The 19,606-nt window shown below is 50.0% G+C and overlaps 2 protein-coding genes across 3 annotated transcripts in view; one reads left to right on the top strand and one right to left on the bottom strand.

The window, feature by feature from the left end:
* S100A9 (S100 calcium binding protein A9) overlaps positions 1 to 19,606 on the bottom strand; it is a 442,604-nt gene that overhangs the window by 17,560 nt on the left and 405,438 nt on the right. The window lies entirely within an intron of this gene.
* Positions 223 to 11,754, top strand: PGLYRP4 (peptidoglycan recognition protein 4). The gene is made up of 8 exons (XM_012791284.2): positions 223 to 340; positions 1,245 to 1,352; positions 2,114 to 2,315; positions 3,661 to 3,779; positions 5,097 to 5,249; positions 6,175 to 6,373; positions 9,387 to 9,505; positions 10,564 to 11,754. The coding sequence occupies exons 1-8, from the start codon at positions 277 to 279 to the stop codon at positions 10,740 to 10,742; spliced, it is 1,143 nt and encodes a 380-aa protein (XP_012646738.2). The 5' UTR covers positions 223 to 276; the 3' UTR covers positions 10,743 to 11,754.

Genomic DNA, 19,606 nt, shown 5'->3' with positions numbered 1-19,606 from the left:
GCCTTGCACGCAGTAGGTGCTGGATGAAATTGAGTTGCCAGTGTAATAGAATGAGGGTGCTGAGCACCCGTTGTGTGCCAAGGACCCCGAGAAGCCTGAGCCAGGTGCTGGTCCTCGGGAACCCCGCAGGGTGTTGGGGGAGGCAGACGGGGCACCACGTGGTCGGGGTGGGGGTGCCCCACCTGCAGAATGAGCACAGACATGTTAACAACTGCCGTGTCTCTCCCAGGGCTGCCATCCACACTCACCTGGTTGGTGTCCTGGGACCAGGTGAGGATGCTGCCGTGGCTTCTTGTCTTCTCCAGTCTGGGTCTCCAGGTCTGTTTTACCAGGTCTCCAGGTAAGTTTTCTTTTCCTGGACCAAAGAGCAACTAAGAAGTTTCATTCTAAAGTCTCATAATAGGAGACTTTAAATGCTTACTTTGTTTGGGGGAGAAAGAACAGGTTGTGTTTATAGCACAGAACTTGGAGTCTATAGACTTGGGTTCAAATCCTTGCCTTGCCTCTAGTAATGATTTTAAACAAGTGATTCAGCTCTTTAAACCTTGATTTTCCCATCTGAAAATTGAGACAAGGTTTCAACCTCTAAACTTATTGTGAGGATCAAATGGAATGGAGCACATGAAGAGCACAGCACTTTGGCAGTAAAGGCAAATAAGTGGGAGCAGTGACTGTATTTGTACCATTCTGGTGTCAATCAGAGTCTAACCTCTGACTTGGGTTTGTGTTTGTCAATAAAAGAAAGTTCCTTTGTTTTATTTTAGGGGAAAGAATGTCAGTGGACACACCCATCTCCCACTGTCCTTTGAACAGAAGTACAGACGCAGCAAGTGCCCCCAAAATCAGTCCTGAGGGAGCTGGCCTGATCCATGCAGGCAATTCTAATCCCTCCTCCACATACTCTTCCCCATTGCCTAGGGAGAATTCGCACTGGAGAGGACTTTGTGGTTTTGAAGTGACTGAATACATTTCTAGGTTATTTTTTTTTTTTTGCTAATCGTGTGTGTAGGTGCAGCTCATGAGAAAAGGATAATATTTCCTACTTCCTGCCCTTTCCTATTTAACTGTCCCCCTGGGGGATTGCCTGGAGTTGGTGTTGGAGGACGCCACGACACCTGATGCTACCTTGGAGGGGCTGGGGGATTGGGAGGCAGAGGGACGGTTCCTGGCCACAGCCTGTGCCGCTGTGATGGCGGCACTGGAGCTCTCTGAAGACTGATGCAAAATGGAATATTCCTTTGCAGGTGATTCCTCCTGGGACAAAACACAAGCTAAGCAGACATCAGAGGAGCTTCAGTACCTGTTTGGCAACATTTCCCAGCTCCTTGAAAAAGGCACACTGGGTCTCAAGGGTGAGGAGGCTTGGGGACCTGCTGGGGTTTTTCATGTGACCAGGCATATCTCTGAGGTCTATAGAGCAGCATGTGCCTGGCATGGGGTGAATGGGTTGAGGTGCAGACAGCAGCACCAGAAAACCACCTGCACAGATTCCCTAAGGTCCTTGGTATGGAGGGTGGTGCCGGGAGGGGACGGAAACCTGGGAGAGGGAGAAGCAGCCTCCACAGACGGGGATGCCCTGGCCTGAGGCTGCAGACCCGAACCCTGCTCCCAGGAGTCCTGAGACTGGGGGGCGGGAGACACAGCCCTGTTCGGGGGAGCTCCAGGCTGGGAGGGGACATAGCCCCCGGGGGAACACACGTAGCCAGAGAGGAAATGGTCGGGGAGCGCACACGGAGGGCGTGAGTGCTGAGGGGAAGCCGAGCGAGGCTGCTCAGGGCTTTCTCCAGGGATGAGCAGGTGAGACAGAGATGCCCCCTGAAGTGGGGGCCTGGGCCAGAGCAGGGGGGTCTGGAAGCTGGGGTCTGTCTGGGATGGAGGAGCAAAGCACCCAGGTTCCCCGGTTGGTGCAGCCTCTGTGTTGGGGTGAGCGTGGCTGAGATGGGGATATGGAGGTGGGCAGGGGAGGGTCACCTGCCTGCTGAAGGCTTGTTCTAGGGCTCCTCCACCGCCTCGGGGCGACACGGTGCACACTGGCTCTGCTTGTGCAACCCAGGTGGCTGGTGAGCAACCCTGGGGCAGCAGTGCTGAGTGACATCCCCACGGCTCCCCACAGATGTCTCCACAGTGGTCTCGCGCAAGGAGTGGGGGGCGGAGGCTGTGGGCTGCAGTGCTCAGCTGACCACGCCAGTGGATGTCCTTGTCATACACCACATCCCTGGGCTGGAGTGTCGCGACCTGACTGTGTGCAGTCAGAGGCTGCGCGAGCTGCGGGCCCATCACGTCCACAACAGCAGCGGGTGCGACGTGGCCTACAAGTAAGGGGCTGGGCTCGGGTCCCCAGGCTTGGGCTTCTCCTGTCCCTTCTCCTCCCTTTGCCTCGTTCTCTGGGTTGTAGATATACAAGTTTTACAGCGAATCAAATACTTAAAGCGTTCATAAAATTCCAAATCCGGTGGAATTTTCTGTGAGGTCCCCGCCTCTGAGATGTCCTCAAAGGAAGCAAGGAAGGCTGGGTGACGACCACGCTCTCTACCCCCCTCCAAACCTGACGTGCGCAGTGCGTCACAGGCCACAAACAACTTGCGCCCACACGAGGGCGTCTACTCCCCAGCAGCCCTGTGAGGGGCTGGTAGCAAGCATCACCATGCCCACGCCACAGGAGGGGGACCCAAGAGAGGGAGGCCGTCTAATTTCCTCAAAGTGGCTCAGAATGGTCTCTTCGCCCACGGTGCTCTCCTCCCCACAACGTGCATAAGCTCCGGCCTTGGCGAGCCGACCGTCCGTCCACCTGCTGCCCTAATGGTCACTCTAGCGGGCCCTATGGTTGCCTGCACCACATGACCTTGGCCCACCCCTGACTTTGGCCAGCTGTGGGCCGTTCCTGAGCGTGGTGGTCGTGTCCCTCCTTAAGAGCCAGTGCATCTCTCTGCTTTGCTGCTTCACGGCTGCCCCAGCCCCTGAGGATGAAGGGGAGGGAATGCCCGCTGCGGGCAGGGACAGTTCTACAGAGCATGCTCACAGGTTCTTGGCAGGCCACGGGGTGGGGTGGGCCCAGGGAGCTGCTGTGAGCCGGCGCACTTCCACACACTGCTGGGTTTCTCCCGTCCGGCTCACTCTCCTTGCTCCCTCACTCTGGCTTCAGGGATCCCTTCCCAAATAAGCCACCTGCATCCACATCCTGTCTCAGGCACTACTTCATGGGACACATACCTGGCAGGGCGAAATCAAATGAACAGCCTTTGTGGGGACTACACAGGCAGCATGAGCTTTGGAGGAGGGAGGAAGACCATGTTTAGGGAAGTGCAGAGGCCAACAAGAGCCTTCCATTGTGTCGCTGGGTCAGTGTTAGTGGCTGTGGAGTGTTAGTGTTAGTGGAGGTCCCAGGACCTCTTCTCCTTCTGAGTATGTAGGATGATTTATATAAAACTCTGGTGTCTGAGCAAGAGAGGGAGGTAGGGAGTATGGCAGCGGGTTCTTCTGAATTCTAACAACTAGTATAAATGACTGGTCTTTCCATTGTCTGGGAAGAGTCCGTGCAAGTTCCTTTTAGTGGACCTGGTTTGAGCCCTTCTCCCTTTTGAGGCTGGTTATGTGGTTTCCTCTCTCAGGAAACAGTGCTACAGTGCCAGCCATCCAACTCATGTTTCCTTTGTTCCACAGCTTCCTGGTTGGGGACGATGGCAGGGTGTACGAAGGTGTTGGCTGGAATGTCCAAGGTGTGCACACCCAAGGCTACAACAACATCTCCCTGGGCTTTGCCTTCTTTGGCACCAAGAAAGGTAATGGTTATCCCAGCTGACCTTCTCCAAAGAGTTCTCTACTCCTTTCTCTCAAGGTGTCTTTGAGATGTCCTTGTCTCAGGCATCACTTCATGGGAAGTAGCTGCTACTCTGCTGTGTTCTCACCCTTCTCTCCCTTCTCTGAAGATCCGTTCTCTCTCGGAATTCTCTTCTCTGTTGACTTCCATGACATGGCATTGCCATGATGGGCCTCCTCCTACCTCCTTCCCAACCTCTGCAGTAGACTCCTTTTGCTCTCGCCATCTCGTAAGTGAGGTGCTAACCACCTGTCCCTCTGCAAGCTTGTTCCCCTGCTCTCCTCTTGAAAGATCTGGGCTTCAGCCCTCACCTCCATGTCAATGACCACCACATCTCCCTTTCTAGCTCTGACCTTCCTGCAGCTGCAGGCTGTGCTTTCCAACTTCCTGCCAGGCACCTGCTCCTTCTACCTCTTATTCCTAGATTTTCTATATATTTTTAAAAAACCACTTTGAGTCCTCTAATCTCTGACTCCCTTCCACTTCCATCTGGTCTACTGTTCCAAGCCTCCACTCCCTGCATCCTAACAAAACACGCTCCAGGACCATTCCTTTGAGTTTGTGTACCCTTTTCTGCTAACAGAGATCTTGCATATCTTGTTTCTCACTTTCCCTTCCCAATACCTTTTGAAATAGCCCAGGTCGATTCTGTCATCCCTACTATACAAAGGTGTGTCTAAGCTTCAGAGAGGTCAGTGACCCAAGTGACACATCTAGAAGGAGAGGAAGCAGCACAGGAGCCCATGTAGCTCATCTCCAACTCCAGGTGGTTTCTGGCATGCCAGAGGACTCTTTGTGTTCAGATTATCTTTTTTCCCCCATGACTACTCGTTGTCAATTGTTAGCTTGGGATCTTGAGCACGTTATTTCTTGGAGTCTCAAGCTCCTCTTCATGAATAATGGGGCCAATAATAGCATCTACTTCAGAGGTTTGTGGTGAGGATTAAATGAGTTAATGCAGGTAAAGACCCTGGAACCTGCCCGGAAGGGCCCTGCTGATGGGAAACCCTGACGTGGCCAGGCGGGTCTCCTGAGTGTGGTGCTGCCTTGTGAATGAATGACGTCTTGGCAGGTATTTGGGAAAGGACTTCATCCTGAGCCATGGAGAGGTCTGTCCAGGCAGATCCTTGACTTTTAAGCTATCTCACCTGGGGGATGACCTGGTCCCCTTTCTTCCCTTCCAATAGCTATGCAGGGGCTGGCCCAGCATCTCATCCTCTCAATAGGTCCGTTGAAACTCAGGCCAGACTGAAGTTTCCCACTGATTGCTCTCTTCCAGGCCACAGCCCCAGCCCCGCTGCCCTGTCAGCCATGGAGGGCCTCATCTCCTATGCGGTCCAGAAGGGCCACCTGTCATCCAGGTACATTCAGCCACTTCTTGTGAAAGGTGAGAACTGCCTGGCCCCTTGGCAGAAGGAGAGTCTGAAGAAAGGTAAGACCTTCAGCCCTACTGGGCCTTCTCTCTCCAGACTCCCCCCGACCACTGACAGTGAAACACCATTGGGAGTGGTCTTTCCAGTGGGGCTGTCATTGGATTCCTTCTGATAGGCAATTGTCACCCAACTCTCTGTAGCTTCAGGTCTGGCAAACCTTGAGAGGGATGACCCTCCAGCTCACCTCTTTATCCCTTGATTTCTAATCTGATAGAGCCGAGGCATTATGCTTGGGGCCATATATGCATGCTCTTTTCTTCAATCACTCAACAAGTATTTACTGAACATCTACTAAACCCTGATGATATACAAAGAACAGAACACAAAAATCCCTGATCTCAGGGATTTTCAATCTAAAGGGCAGAGAAAGATAATAAACAAGTAGCATAGTCGGTATGTTATTTAATATATGGTGAAAAGTGCTATGGAGGGGGAAAAAAGCATGGAAAGGGATCATATCCATTTGTACACATATTTATGCATTCACACAATTATACACAAGCACACATTTCTGAAAGCAAAAACCAGACAACACTAATAGAACTTAAGTCACCACTTACACTGACTTTAAAGAAAGAGTTTCACATAATTCAGGTAATAAAAGGTGGATCCTGTTGGGCTTAACAAGCAGCAACACCAAAAACAGTATAAATTTGATCTCTGCCTTTGCACTGGTGCCATCTGTCCATATTCGTTGACAGAGTTTTATGGATTACAAGTGATTCTCAAAGACAGACGTTCAGAATAAAACACCCATGCCCCACTGTTGGGACACAGCGCTCCCAAGTCCTGCAGTCAGGGCCAGGATGGGTGCCCAGAGGTGGCGGGGCACTGAGGACCCAGAGGGACAAGTTGGTTTCAGTAGAGAGGTGGCCGACGTGGGTGAGCAAAACGAATCCTCCGTGGCTTTTTGCCCCACTGCAGCTTGCCCGGGTGTTGTCCCGCGCTCTGCCTGGCGGGCCAGGGAGACCCACTGCCCCAGGATGAACCTCCCGGCTAAGTACGTCGTCATCATCCACACTGCTGGGAGGACCTGCAATATCTCAGACGAATGCCGCCTGCTGGCCCGGGACATCCAGTCCTTCCAGGTGGACAGACTCAAGTTATGCGACATTGGATATAAGTAAGTGGACTTGAGCACGGTGGGCTTCTCTTCCTTTGGAGGCAGAAACTGAGCCCTTGGAATGAAGGGGAAGGGGAACTAATATTTACTGAGTACTCATCATGCCAGAGGTGTGTTACGAATAGCCACGTCAATTCCTTACACAATCCCGGGCAGGTATTACTTAGGAGATAGCTAAGGGGGTGGTCATTTCTCCTAAGCATGTTCCCAAAACATGTGTCTTTTAAAGTTAGTATATTGGCATGATGGATGCCAAGATTTTGCTAAAAAGATACGAGAGGAAGCAGCGTGTGTGCAAGATTGTGAGACCAGTAGAAAAGAATCAGAAGGTTGTGCTTTTCTCATGGACTCGCCTCCCACTGCTGGGTGGCTGGGGCTCTTCCCCTCCATGTGGCCACAGCCTCAAGCTGTTCCCTTTCGCCGTAGACTCCGGTGGCTCCTCTGATTTAGAAACTGCCACCTTCTTTGGAGAGAGTATCTTTCCTGTCTGAAAGCAGGGGGAGAGACCAGATAATACCTGTCGATTTCTCTAATGCCAAGGTCTGTGATTCTTTAATAAAGAACACACTAACCTAATGGGAGAGTAAAATTTTCTTTTTCTTTCCCTTCGTTAAGCATTATTTTAATAGATCTCGGAATTCTGTGACAGATTTTTGGTCAAGCCTTTTCTATTAGAGAGGACCCATTTTAAAAACTAACAAAACTGCCACACATACACAAAAACAAATGGTCCACAAAGCAAGTAGAAATATCTTGAAGGATGATGTCAGAGCTTGCAGATACGACATCCGGGGTTAGACGCCATCTAATGTTCCATCAGAAACAATCACACTATATTTTAAGTGTCAGGACAGCCATCAGACTAGCCCATTTGGCACATTTGTACACGTTCATGGGAGGATCACCTCACCCTAGGGGCAGCCATGGCTTAGTGGGTGGAGCTGGATTTCAGTCCCTTCTGTCCCCAAGCCAGGCACCTTTGTGCAGGAGGTAACCTGCATGGCCGTACCCAGTGGCCCCGCCCTGGATGAATTTGCCATGTCTTAGTATGTGCTACGGGGCTGACTGTCTCTCCTCTCTCTGTGCCCCTTTTAGTAGCAACCCTTCTGTGACAGGAGAAAACTTTTCCTTCCACATTTATGATTTATCAGGACTTACCAAGTGCTTTGCTAGGTTCTGCCATACAGGATTATTCACGGTGCTGCTGTGTTTAGTTAGAGTGGCTACCTGAAAATTGACTATACATCTGGAAATCCTAAACTGGAAAATGGTAGAGATTGAGGGGATGTCCTTTCCCTTTTCCCATGCAGGTTTCAGGAGACAGGTGCTTGCCCCTTGACTTTTAACCTTTTATTGTGTCCCCTTCTATCATAACTTCATGACTGTGCCATTGTCTTACCTTGAGATGGTCTGTAGTCCGGATTGAACGCTCACCTGCTGGTAAATTATAATTCGCTGGCAACGCGACAGAGCATGCACTCCGTGGGGGCACAAGGCCATGCTCCGGAATGCCACCAGCCGTAGCAAAGCTATGGTGCTTGCCTTCACGGAGCTGATGCTTTAGTGAGAGAGAAAAATAGCTAAACAAGAGGTCCCAGTAGGGCAGCTCAAGCCTTATGATGGGGGCACAGGGAGGGCAGACAGGAGGGTTAGATTGCTGGGGGATGGCGTGAAGCCCCTTCTCTTAGGAGAGGCCTAGGTTCCTTCTCACAGGACGTGAGAGAGGTTTAGCAGGATAAATACAGATGCCAGAGGGGCAGCGAGGGGTGAGGCTGGGAGGCCAGCAGAGGCCATATCACCAAGGATCTTGTCACTCAAGCTGGGGAATTTGGATTTGGTGCTGAGGACTGAAGACAGGGTTTTGACATGACAAGATTTGGATTTTAGAAAGACCAGCCTTGCTATTGCTTCTGGAATGGACTGGAAAAGGGTGAAACTGCAGGCAGTGAGGTCTGAGGACGGCGCAGGGACCCAGGCAGACGGGGTGGCACTGTGGCTAGGGCAGTAAGGGAACGGAGGGGCTGTGGGGACAGAGGAGGTCAGCGGTTGGTGGCTACGGGTGTGGGGGTAGGGGAGGAGGGCGGAGGGGGACTCCATTGCCCAGCGTGGCGAATGGGTGCTGAAGAGGGTGGGCTGATGCCCTCGCTCCCGGCTGGGACTAGCGGGCGGCTGTGGTGTTTGTTCGCCAAGACGCTCCACCAGAAAGGGGGTGGGTGGGGAAGAAGGCAGGTCCTATTGTGAACACGTGGACTTCCATGGGTGGTAACCAAAGCCAAGGGAGTGGGCAGGTTGGTCCTGAGAAGATGGGTCGAGTGAGGGGAGGAGGGGGTTCAGGTGGCAGCCTGAGGAGCCCCACATTTGAGGAAAGGGCACAGGAAGATGAGGCGCAGAGGGGTGCAGCCAGAGAGGAAGGAAGCGTGAGAGCGAGGTGTTGGGGGGCAAAGGGGAGAGAACGTCTGCAGAAGGGAAGGCAAGAGGGTTTGCAGGGTCAGAAGTGCGGAGGGCAGTCGGGTGGGGGGAAGTGCGCACTGCACTCAGCAGTGGGGGGGTCCCGGGTCACCTTGGGGGACACAGTTCCCTTAGTGGGGTGGAGGACAGGCCCAGCATCAAAGTCTGTCGTTCTCTTTGTTCTTCACTGATTGCGAGCTGCTTGTGGCAGACCGGTGTGCTGGAGCCGGAAGCACACGTCCCGGCTCATGAGAGCCGGTTGCTAGGGATCCAGGAATTTTGAGAGCCAGTTGTTAAACGGCTGAAATCAGCCGTGGGAGTATTATGGTGTAGAAATCAGCAAACTCTGCAAACAGGGATCCGTCTCCCCACCTGTCTCCTGGGTTTCCCCGAGGCTGGCTTGCCAGCACCCCACTGTGAGGACTCTGCCTTATATGTCTCTGTCACTCAATGCTTAGAACTTCCAGACAACCAAGTCTGACCAGCAGGGATGCGGATGAATTAATGAATGAGAGAGAGAACCGTTCCCGGGGTGCCTATCATGCTGGTCTCTGTCTCCCTCTAGCTTCCTTGTGGGCCAGGATGGCGTCATTTATGAAGGGGTGGGCTGGAATGGCCAGGGCTCCCACACCCCTGGCTACGATGACATCGCCCTGGCCATAGCCTTCATGGGAACCTTCACAGGTAAGCGGATGCTGTGGGCAGTCACGTCATTGCAGGGCATTTGAGGGAGGCGTCTGACTTGGAGGACGGAGTCCCAGGCTCAGGCATCATCTTAGTGCCTGCGTGTGCTGGACTGACCCAGCTTCAAATCTGACATTTGGCTCAGCTGAGCGTGACCAGAGGTGACCCGCAGGCAGAATGCTCCCCCTACATCTCTCCTTCACACCCAGCCAAATGTCTCTCTCTTCCAATACCTCAGGAACATGTGAAGCAAGGGGAAGAGACCTTGGTACATACTTTTTTGTTCATCTTAGTCGGCAGATGCATCCCTTCCTGGTTACAGCAGGAATGTGGGGACACCTTGTCTTATATGCCAAAGCCACACTGAGCCATGGTCTCTGCTTTGAGAGTGCACACCGTGGATTGCCATGGCCCAGAGCTCTTGACCAGAGTTTGTTTAGACTCCTGGCAGAGCCTCTGGAAGGAGGAGGCCATGCCGCTGGGGCTGGCTCAGGCTGATGTTGCAATGGGCATCGGGCGGGGTGGGTGGTGAGCCTGGGACGGTGCCTGCAGATGGGGCTGAGCATTGGGCTGGGCTGCAAAGGGTACAGGCGACACATCTGTGGCTAGAGTAAGGCTTCTCAACCTCAGAAGGATTGACATTTTGACCCAGATAACTCTTCGTTGGGGGGCCATCCTGTCCTAGGGTGTTTGGCAGTATCCTTGGCTTTTACCAACCATAGGACAATGGCATCCCCCTGTCCCCCAGTTTTGACAGCCAAAAAGGTATCCAGACATTGTCAAATGTCCTCCAGGGGACCAAATTGCCTACCAGGCTAAACTTTGCAGTGGATAAAGGCTCTGTATACTCCCAGAAGAACTGTATGGATCATTCCAGGCTCAGCCCTTTTGATTCAGGAAAATGTTGGCACTGAGGAATCTGAAGTTTTGGCCTGGTTTTCTGTCTGTCTGTAGGGCGGAATGTACTGGTTTTGGGGGTGGGGTGGGGTGGGGTCTGGGCGTGTGTCCTAGGCAGGGTGCCCTGGAAAACCGGGCAATGGGCCGGCTGTGTTTTGCAGGTACCCCGCCCAATGCTGCAGCGCTGGAGGCAGCCCAGGACCTGATCCAGTGTGCCGTGGTCAACGGGTACCTGACTCCCAACTACCTGCTGGTGGGCCACAGTGACGTGACCAACACCCTGTCCCCTGGGCAGGCTCTGTACAACATCATCAAAACCTGGCCTCATTTCAAACAGTGAGGGAGGCCCCGGCTCCTTCCCAGACTGCTCTCCCTGCCTGCCGGGTCTCCTGTCCTCACCACACGCCTGGCTCCACACCTGTGGCCACCCCCCCCCCAGCCCAGCCCGTCCCCCTCCCTCAGATTAGAATGACCGTGTCCTCTCCTGCTACATCCTCCAGGGCCCCCCCAAGCCTGTGGCTGGGCAAACACAGCCCTCTGAGTCTGAGCTCAGCCATCCTCTCCCCTCCTTCCTCCCCCAGCACCCACCTCCTCAGCCAGGTGAGAAGACAGCCCGTCCTGTCATATTCTCTCTGCCCCTACACGTGCCCTCTGCCTGGGGGCCTCCCCTGCTGTCTGTGTGGCAGCCCCCCACTCACCCAGGCCCAGGTCGCTGTCCCTGCCCCTCCTCTCTGCTCACACATGGACTCGTGTGTTTGGAGGCAGCCCTTATTTAAGAGCTGTGATTGTTTACAGATTTGTCTATCCTCTCTACTGGGTGGGGAGTTTCTCCAGGGGAGGAGCTGTGCTTTATTCAACTGTGTCCTCAGTGCCTCAGCAGTGTCTGAATTTAATAGATGCTACAGACGCTTGTTAAGGAAGTGGATGAGTAAATGAATGAGTGGTCACCTTGCCAATTTGCTCCTCTTTGGGGAGCCTTCCTGGACCTCTATCCCACCAGTTTTCTCTCCGTTCAAGGCTCAGAGCTGGCTCTGGTCACTTGTCTGTGTCTCTAGTTGCCCGCATCCCTGTCCCCCCAGGGCACCCGGAGGGCAGGGATCATGTGCCCCTCCAGGACCTGGCCAGGGCTGTGTCCCCAGGAGCTGCCAGTGCCTGCTGCCTGCCCTTGCCTGGCCAGGCCCTGCTGGGCAAGGACCCAGAGCCTGGGTGCTCTGCAGCCCTCCCTGCCTGGGCCCTTCATCTCCTTGCTGGGGGCACTTGAAGGGTTCTTTGTTTCCTCTGAGACTTGGTCTGGCAAAAAGAAGAGAAGTGTAAGAGGAAAACAGGAGAGAGAAATAAAAGAAACAAAATAACTGGCTTGTTTTGTTAAAAATTTTTTTAGGTCTTCATATGTTGTCTTGTTTTTAGTGTGTTTCTGTAGCTCTTATAATAACAGAAATAAAAGTAAGCATCCTCTGTTTTTAAAGCAAGTACATTGTGCTACTCAAAGTGCATAATGACCTCACTGGACCTCAGTGTCCCTGCCGGCCATTTTCCCTCAGGCCATCGGTGTCAAGGAGTGTGGGACGTATCCTCCTGTCTTCCAAGGGGCAGCCCAGCCCAGACAGACTCTGAGTCTCTTGTCGCACCCAACAGGGGGAAGTGGGTCCAGGAGGGCACCTTCCCAGTGCTCAGGGGTGCGGACATTCCTGATCTGCTCTCCTCTGTGTGGAAGGATGTGGGCAGGAAGCGGACAAAAGGGAGAGTCTGAGGTCTCCTAATAGGAAACATGGAACAGGAGGTGTTCAGATTTATGAGACTGTCCTTACAGGCTTTCCTGCAGCAAAAGGTCTCCACATTTCTGGTTCCATGACCCAAGGTCTTCCCCTAGTCTTGTTTGGGAGGAGATTTAGCCTTCCTCCTCTCCTCAGCCATCTCTATCTGTCTAAGATTTTCCACAGGCCACTAGGAAAAAGAATTCTTGGTGTGAATTATTGACATTTTCCCAAATTCATGCTTAATATTTTAAAAATTATTCTTTTGTATACCATCTAAGTACAATCAGAGTGCTTGCTAGATGAATTCAGCTTCAGGATCACTTTCCAGAGAGGCCCTCCAAACAGATTACCTCCTCTACACCCTTAATGTAAAGAAATTATTATCTGGACTCTTAGATTACCCCTGAACATTTGCACTGGGGATAATATTAATAGTGATACAGTCATACTTTGGAGATATTGCAGGTTTGGATCCAGACCACCACGATAAAGCGGATATCATAGTAAAGCGAGTCACACAAATTTTTTTCTCAGTGGATATAAGTGTTATTTTTACACTATACCATAGTCTGTTAAGTGTGCAATACCATTATATTTAAATATACAATATATTTAAATACATTTAAGTAAATATGTTAAAAAACCAATGTATATGCCTTAATGAAAAGATACCTTTATAGCTAAAAGGTGCTAATGGTCATCTGAGCCTTCAGTGAGTCACAATCTTTGCTGGTGGAGGGTCTCGCCTCGATGTTGAAGGCAGCTGACTGATCAGGCTGGTGGTTGCTAAAGGTTAGGTTGTGCTATAGTTTGATTTGTATATGCCCTCCAAGTCTCATGTTGAAATTTGAGCCCCAGTTTTGAAGATGGGGCTTAATGGGAGGCGTTTGGGTCATAGGGGCAGATCCCTCATGAATGGCTTGGTGCTGTCCTCGAGGTAATGAGTGAGTTTTTGCTCTATCAGTTCCTGAGAGAGCTGGCTGTTAAAGAGAGCCTTGTGCCTTCCTTTCCTTCTCTTTTGCCTCCCCTCTGGCCATGTGATCTCTGCACACCCCAGACCCCAGCCCCATCCGTCATAAGTAGAAGGAAATTTTATGCTGCTGCTACCATGTTCTGCTATGCTTTTTTTGTTGTTGAATGTGTGTTTTTGTCAGAAACAATGCTGATGGGACACCATGATAGTGCATAAGGCATTCTGGGAGTCCACAGGCAGCGGTGGTGCTAGCAGGAGCATTGCATGCAGGGCCTGCTCATGCCTCTCAGGTGTCTGTTCTGGAGAGGACACATTGCTGCCCTGTCCTCAATGGAAATAGTCCAAGGTCATCAATTTGTTCCTGAGTAGGGCTGGATCTCCCAGGAAATAGTGCCAATTGGGAATACTTCATTAGCCTCTGTTATTGGCAGGGTGGACTTTCAACAGTAGCGGTAGCCAGACTGGCTTTGTGAGGGGAAGTACAGTGTCGCTGAGCACACGGATGGCCTTGGCCTCTGCCACATGGCTGAGGCCATGCATCCCTTGAGCAAGGCTCCAGTGGCCAGGGAAACAGGCTGAAATCACTTATTGAGTCCTTTCTGTTTGCACAGAGTCTGTGAGAGTTCACGAATCTTCACAACACTTCTGTGCAGTAGGTATTATCATGTGAATTACATGCAGGTTGGATCACCTTTGCCTGTCTTCTACATTTGCTCTAATTTGTTACTTTTTCTCTAATCACTTTTTTCACTACAGAAAAAAAACCATTTTTTTTTGTTGTGGTAAAATACATATAACATAAAGTTTACCATCTTAACCACTTTTAAGTGTGCAGTTCAGAAATAATAAGTACATTTATATTGTATACAATCTCTCTCTAATCTTTTTAATTGCTTTTTCTTTTCCTATTCCCATTTCCTTGGACTTCTTTTGTTTCTTTTCTCTCCACCCCTGATCACCAGATCATTTTGTGTGTGTGCGTGTGGCATCTGCTCCCTGTGTACTCCTTGTAATTTAGTCTTTATTTCTGCGATCATTTCTGTCATTTCTCTTTCAGATACTCCTACTGTCTAGTTAAATTCTTCTTTTACTTCTGTTTTATGATGTTCTTTTGTAGATATACAATTAAGAAAACTACTTTGGCATTTTTTCCCCTCTGCCTATGGTAATGTTCTTTTCTGATGACTTTTCTTTTTTTTGGTAATAAAATATGATTTTATGCTTTATTTTGAAATGGAGACTTTGTTTAGATGTGACCGTTTTACCCTTTTATTATTCCTATTTGAGTGAGTTGGATTTTCCTGGTCCAGCTGCTACAGGAGCATCCTGTGGCTGTCATGGCTGGAGGTGGGAGAGGGTTAATGTAGATTCTCCTGTTTCTTAGCTCATGGGCTCCTTCTTCTGTTGCCGTTTAATGGGTAGTTTATCGAATATATTGTGACACTCCCTTTGTCCTCCTTGTACTCCCCAGTCCTTTCCCATCTGCCTCCATCATTTCTCACACCTGGTCCTGTTCATTCTCACAGGACACAGCAACTCCCACCCTGGGTGGCCTTCACATTCTGGCGATGGACACCTGCTGCCATTTTCCAAGCTCTGCAATTCATGGCCTCTTGTCCCACCTGGATTTTCCCACGGCATTGACCATGCCTCCGTCTCACCATTCACGGTTATGGCCTTCGGTGTCGGTTTTGCTGATTGTCTCTTCCCCTCCCCACACTTACTTTTAGAATTAGAAGTTGGTGGAGTTTTTGGTCTTCTTAAATTATATACATTTACACGTACAACATGATGTTTTGATATATGTACACAATATGAAATCGTTAAATCATGCTAGTTAACATATCTATCATCTCACATACTTATTTTCTTTTGTGGTGAGAATATATAAGATCTACTGTTTTAGCAATTTTCAAGTTTACAATATATTATTATTATTATTACCTATATTTACCTTGCTGTGCAATGGATCTCCTGAACTTATTCATATGTGTAACTGAAACTGAGATTTTTTTCATTTGCTAACTTTGCTGAAGGTGTAGGGTTTTAAAGAAATTCCTTCTCCTTGGACCTTTGTGTGGTTATGAGGAAGATACGTAGGAAGAGTTCATTCTAAGCTACTGATATGCTCCTATATGGCTAGGGGACTATCTGGTTATCTTAGATACTGTATTCATTTTCTACTGCTGCATGACAAATTACACAAACTTAGTGGCTTAAAACAACACACATTGATTATTCCATAGTTTCCATGGGTCAGAAATCTGGGCATGGCATATGTGGGTCCTCTGCTAAAGTCCTCACAGGGCTAAGTCAAGGTTGGCAGGGCTGCGTTCTCATCTGGAAGCTTGACTGGGGGAGAACATGCTCCCAAGCTCATTCAGTTTGTTGGAAGCATTCACTTCCTTGTGGCTGTGAGTGAGGTTCCTGTTTTCTCGCTAGCTATTGACCTGGAACCACTCTCAGCTTCCAGAGGCCTCCCTCAGATCCTTGTCCTGGGTCCCCCTTCATAAGCTCTCTCACAACATCCAAGGCTACTTTTTCAAGCAGAAGTATCTCTTTCTTTTCAGAAAATAAGGCAATTAACATGTTATTATATCTCGGTGACTTTGAGTTCCTAATTGTTGTGATTAACACTTCAAAGTGCTATTTTATATTTAATAATCTTATTTCCATAATTTATGCAGTGACTGTTTATCATAATTATTTTTATTGAGAAATAAATGACATATTAGCTACAATTTTTACCTGTGGAAGGAATACTTTTTCTAATTCTTATGTATTAATAAATACCATACGGGCTAGCAGTGGCCTTGCCTCAGATTTTCTACTAGTTAATCCCTGGGTGTCCTTCATTCTTTAGTCAGGGAATGCAGGGCTCTACCTACTTACCGTTCCTTTCTTGGCCAACCCCCCGCCCCTTATTACTTGTATTTCTTCTCTTCTAAGTCTGGACTTGAGAGTGAGACATCCTCCTCAGATCTTCCTAGCTTGCTGTTCCAAAGATGAGCTCACAAACCATTCTCCTTTTGAGAGTTTAGCTACTAATCATGATGGCAAAGCATCTAGTCATAAATAAAAATTTCAGACCTGAGGATATTGCGAAGGTTTAGGAAAACTCATAAGGTTGTATCTGTCCTTGTCACCAACTATAACTCCTGATCCCATTGCCCAATTCCTCTGTCAGAGGCCTTTGCCCAGGACTCCCCCCCCCCCTCCATGGAGGGTGGAGCTCACTAAACATGTCTCCTTCAGATGCTAACAGACATACAAGGCTCCAGCTTCTAGGAGAGATCTTCCCAACTTTTGTCCCTGAAGTGTGGTTTGGGCTGATCAGTGTGCAGAACATAGCAGCTATACAAGTAGCCTCTCAGGAGGGCAGAATGATTTTCAGGACCTCTGGTCTGAGCATTCTCACTTCAAGGGGCTAAAACTCAGATACCTTGGGCAGAGCATCACTGGAAATTCTTATGGATTTAATATAAACCTCTTCAGAGAAGGCACAGGGATTCTGGGAGACCAGAGTTGAAGACTGAGGGCCACTGTCAGGAGGGGTGAGGAGGTGGAGAGCTTGGTTTGTTTCAGGGAAACAATGTGATGCTGAGGTGGGGTGCTGGGTGAGTGGGTATGCTGGCTGCAGGGGCAGAATAAGTTCTAGTGATGACACAATGTTAGCTACCTCCTGGGGATGCACCCTCCAATTTCTCCTTCTGTATCCTGCCCCTGCTGGCAACCCTGGCGGAAGGGGGTGGGGCATTGTGTTGGAAGGGGCAGGGCATTGGGGTGGAAGGGGGTGGGGAGTTGGTGAGTGACCTCAATCCACAGACTCCTGGAGCAGACCTTCCTGAGCGGGGAAGTTCCAAGGTGTCAGGGACACAACCCCCAGGTCCCACAGGCACCCCCAGGTCGGCCAGGCATATTGAGGGCTGGGGATGAGGAAGGAGCTCAGTGAGTGTTGGGCAATCCTGCCCTTTCCCAGGGAGGAGGTGTTGGGCTTATTCATAGGGCGGGTCCCCAGGTGCTCTCAGCCTGGGCCTGGGCCCACCCGCGTTTCTCTCGGTGCTGTGGACGCAGCCGGCTCAGAGCCTCAGACCTCTGCCCTCCTGCCCTCCACCTTCTGTTAGGGACCCCAGGCTCTCCTCTTCTCTCTGGGGAGCCAGAGCCCAGTGCTCCCTTCTCAGGGAGGGAGTGCCCTGCAGTGGGAGGGAGAGGAAGGCCGGAGGAGGCAGCAGCTGCAGGAGGGCAGGGCCTGGAGGCCAAGTCTGGAAGGGAAGGAGCTGTCGCCAATGAGGGGCAGGCTGGCTGCACCCTGACCTGCTGGCTGAGACCACACAGGACCCACAGGTACCTCTGAGTTGGTGTGTGAGTGTGTTTCTTCTTCAGAAGCCCTCTCCCATCGAAGGGACTGGTCTCTATCAGGTTAAAATGTGTATATGGTGGAGAAAGTTCTCCTGATTTCCCCTCTTGAACTCTTCCTCCAAGTAAGAAAATTTTTTCTATTCTAAATTCTTCGAAATAAGTTTGGTTATTCCACTCCCAGATCTTTCTTGGCAAGGCTGTGGTTTCTGGGGTTATCTCTACATGGTTTATTCCCTGAATCCCTATTTATTATGTCTCACTTGTCTCCTGCTCTAATATTTCTGTAGGTATAGAGGACACACAGCAATCTGAGACAGGGTAGCAAGACCTTGGCCCCAGCCTCTCCTGGCAGGGTAGCAAGGCCTTGGCCCCAGCCTCTCCTGGCAGCTCAGTGTCTGCAGTTCAAGGTGAGAGTGGGAGACACCAGCAGCTCTGCCTCTGGTGAGCTCAGGGGCTGGGTTCAAGCCTTCAACTTTAGGTGTATAATGTGACAAGGTTGGGGCAGGATTTGCTACATAGACATTTATGTGGTTGGGTGACCACCATGATTAAGTGATCGGGGTCCAAACCTCCTGTTGCCCAGGATTGATAAGGGCTTCCAGTAGCTTTGAAGGAGGCCAACTCCTTTTCTGGGTGGCCAGCCCACAGGTCTTCAATCTTGGGCAAGTTAATCCTTACCTCTCATTTGGCTAACAAAGGAGGCTGAACACCTTCCCACATACTTATTAGGTGCCTACCTCATTTGTGCTGTGTTCATTTTGTCTTCAATGGACAGTTTTCCTGAATGTATGAAATCCTGGGTGTTATTTGCTAAGTGGTTATTTGTCCTGATCCAGGAAGCTTCTCTATGTTCAAGTCTTAAGCTGTGTTTTTGAAAATTTTCCATCTGGAGACTACTGATTGTAGTATAAAAACCCTAGAGGGCAATGATCTATCCCATTTGCTCTCAAACCTCCCTCTATAGTTTCTAAATATTAATAGGATAATTGGGAGAAAAGTTGGTGTTTTGGGTTGGCAGCTCAGGGAGTTGATATTTCATTTTTATCCAGCATGAGTAAGCAATTCATTTCTGCCTGACAGAGCAGAAAAGATTCTTGTAGCTGGAAAGCAGGATGGTGATCCTGTAGCTTAACCTCTTGGGCCCACATGGAGAGTCTCCACTACAAAAGAAACCCCAGCAGGTCTCGAACTTCCAGGCAGAGGCCCTGGAGTCAGACAGACCTGGGTATGAATCTGGCTCTTTTGCTACCAGTTGGGAAACTTTGGTACCAAACCTGGTACCAATAGGTGCTTAAGACATGTATATTAGCTCAAAAACATGACATCTTGATGTGTGACCCTCTGATGGGTACCCATGGATGTATTAATAGGTCTGCGGGTGAACCACGATTAGGCGGCAGGTGAGACTGCAGAGCTCCTGGAATGGAGGGAGGAGGGGTGCGGGAGGATGAAGGCCTCTTTGGGGCAGATGTGGGAGGCAGAGGCAGGTTGAGGCCAGAGAGTCTGTGGTTCTCCTCTGTGTGCTTCTTAGAGGACACAGTGACTTAAGTTCTCTGAGGTCCAGTTTCCTGATAAGCATGGGTCTAATAGGGCATTGTGAGATCGTTTCATGAAATATCCATGGAGTCCTCAGCAAATGCGTGGAACATAAAACACGATCAGTTAAGTGGTAACTGTTGTTGTTACTATTATTCTCACTCAGGGCTGACTGAGCATCCCTCAGGGATCTTTGCAGGGGAAGGGACTGAGTCGGATGACTTTACGGTGACTCTCACATAGTGTAGGGAATGAAGCCCAGACCTACCTCTGTTTTGTAGTTCCCTCCACCTGAGCCTCAGTGTTCTTATCTATAAAAATGGGGTTCAGAATATTTATCTTATGTGAATTCTGTAAGGAATAAGATTGCAGCACCAGATATGAAAATATCTGCATCGGGTTTATTCATAAAAGCTACTCATGGATTTTAGAAGTTGTTATTCTCTACTGTGGAGGGCCCATGATTAGGTACAGAGCTGTTATGAAGAAGCAGGGCAGTAGGAGTTGGGTAGGGAGTGGGGTGGTCAGACATAGGCATTAGCGTCCTCACATTGACTGAGCACCTGATGTTCTCAGGTG

The sequence above is a fragment of the Microcebus murinus genome, chromosome 2 (assembly GCF_040939455.1).
Source record: "Microcebus murinus isolate Inina chromosome 2, M.murinus_Inina_mat1.0, whole genome shotgun sequence".
Lineage (NCBI taxonomy): Eukaryota > Metazoa > Chordata > Mammalia > Primates > Cheirogaleidae > Microcebus > Microcebus murinus.
The sequence above is the reverse complement of the archived record's forward strand: the minus strand, read 5'-3'. Positions and strand labels throughout refer to the sequence as shown.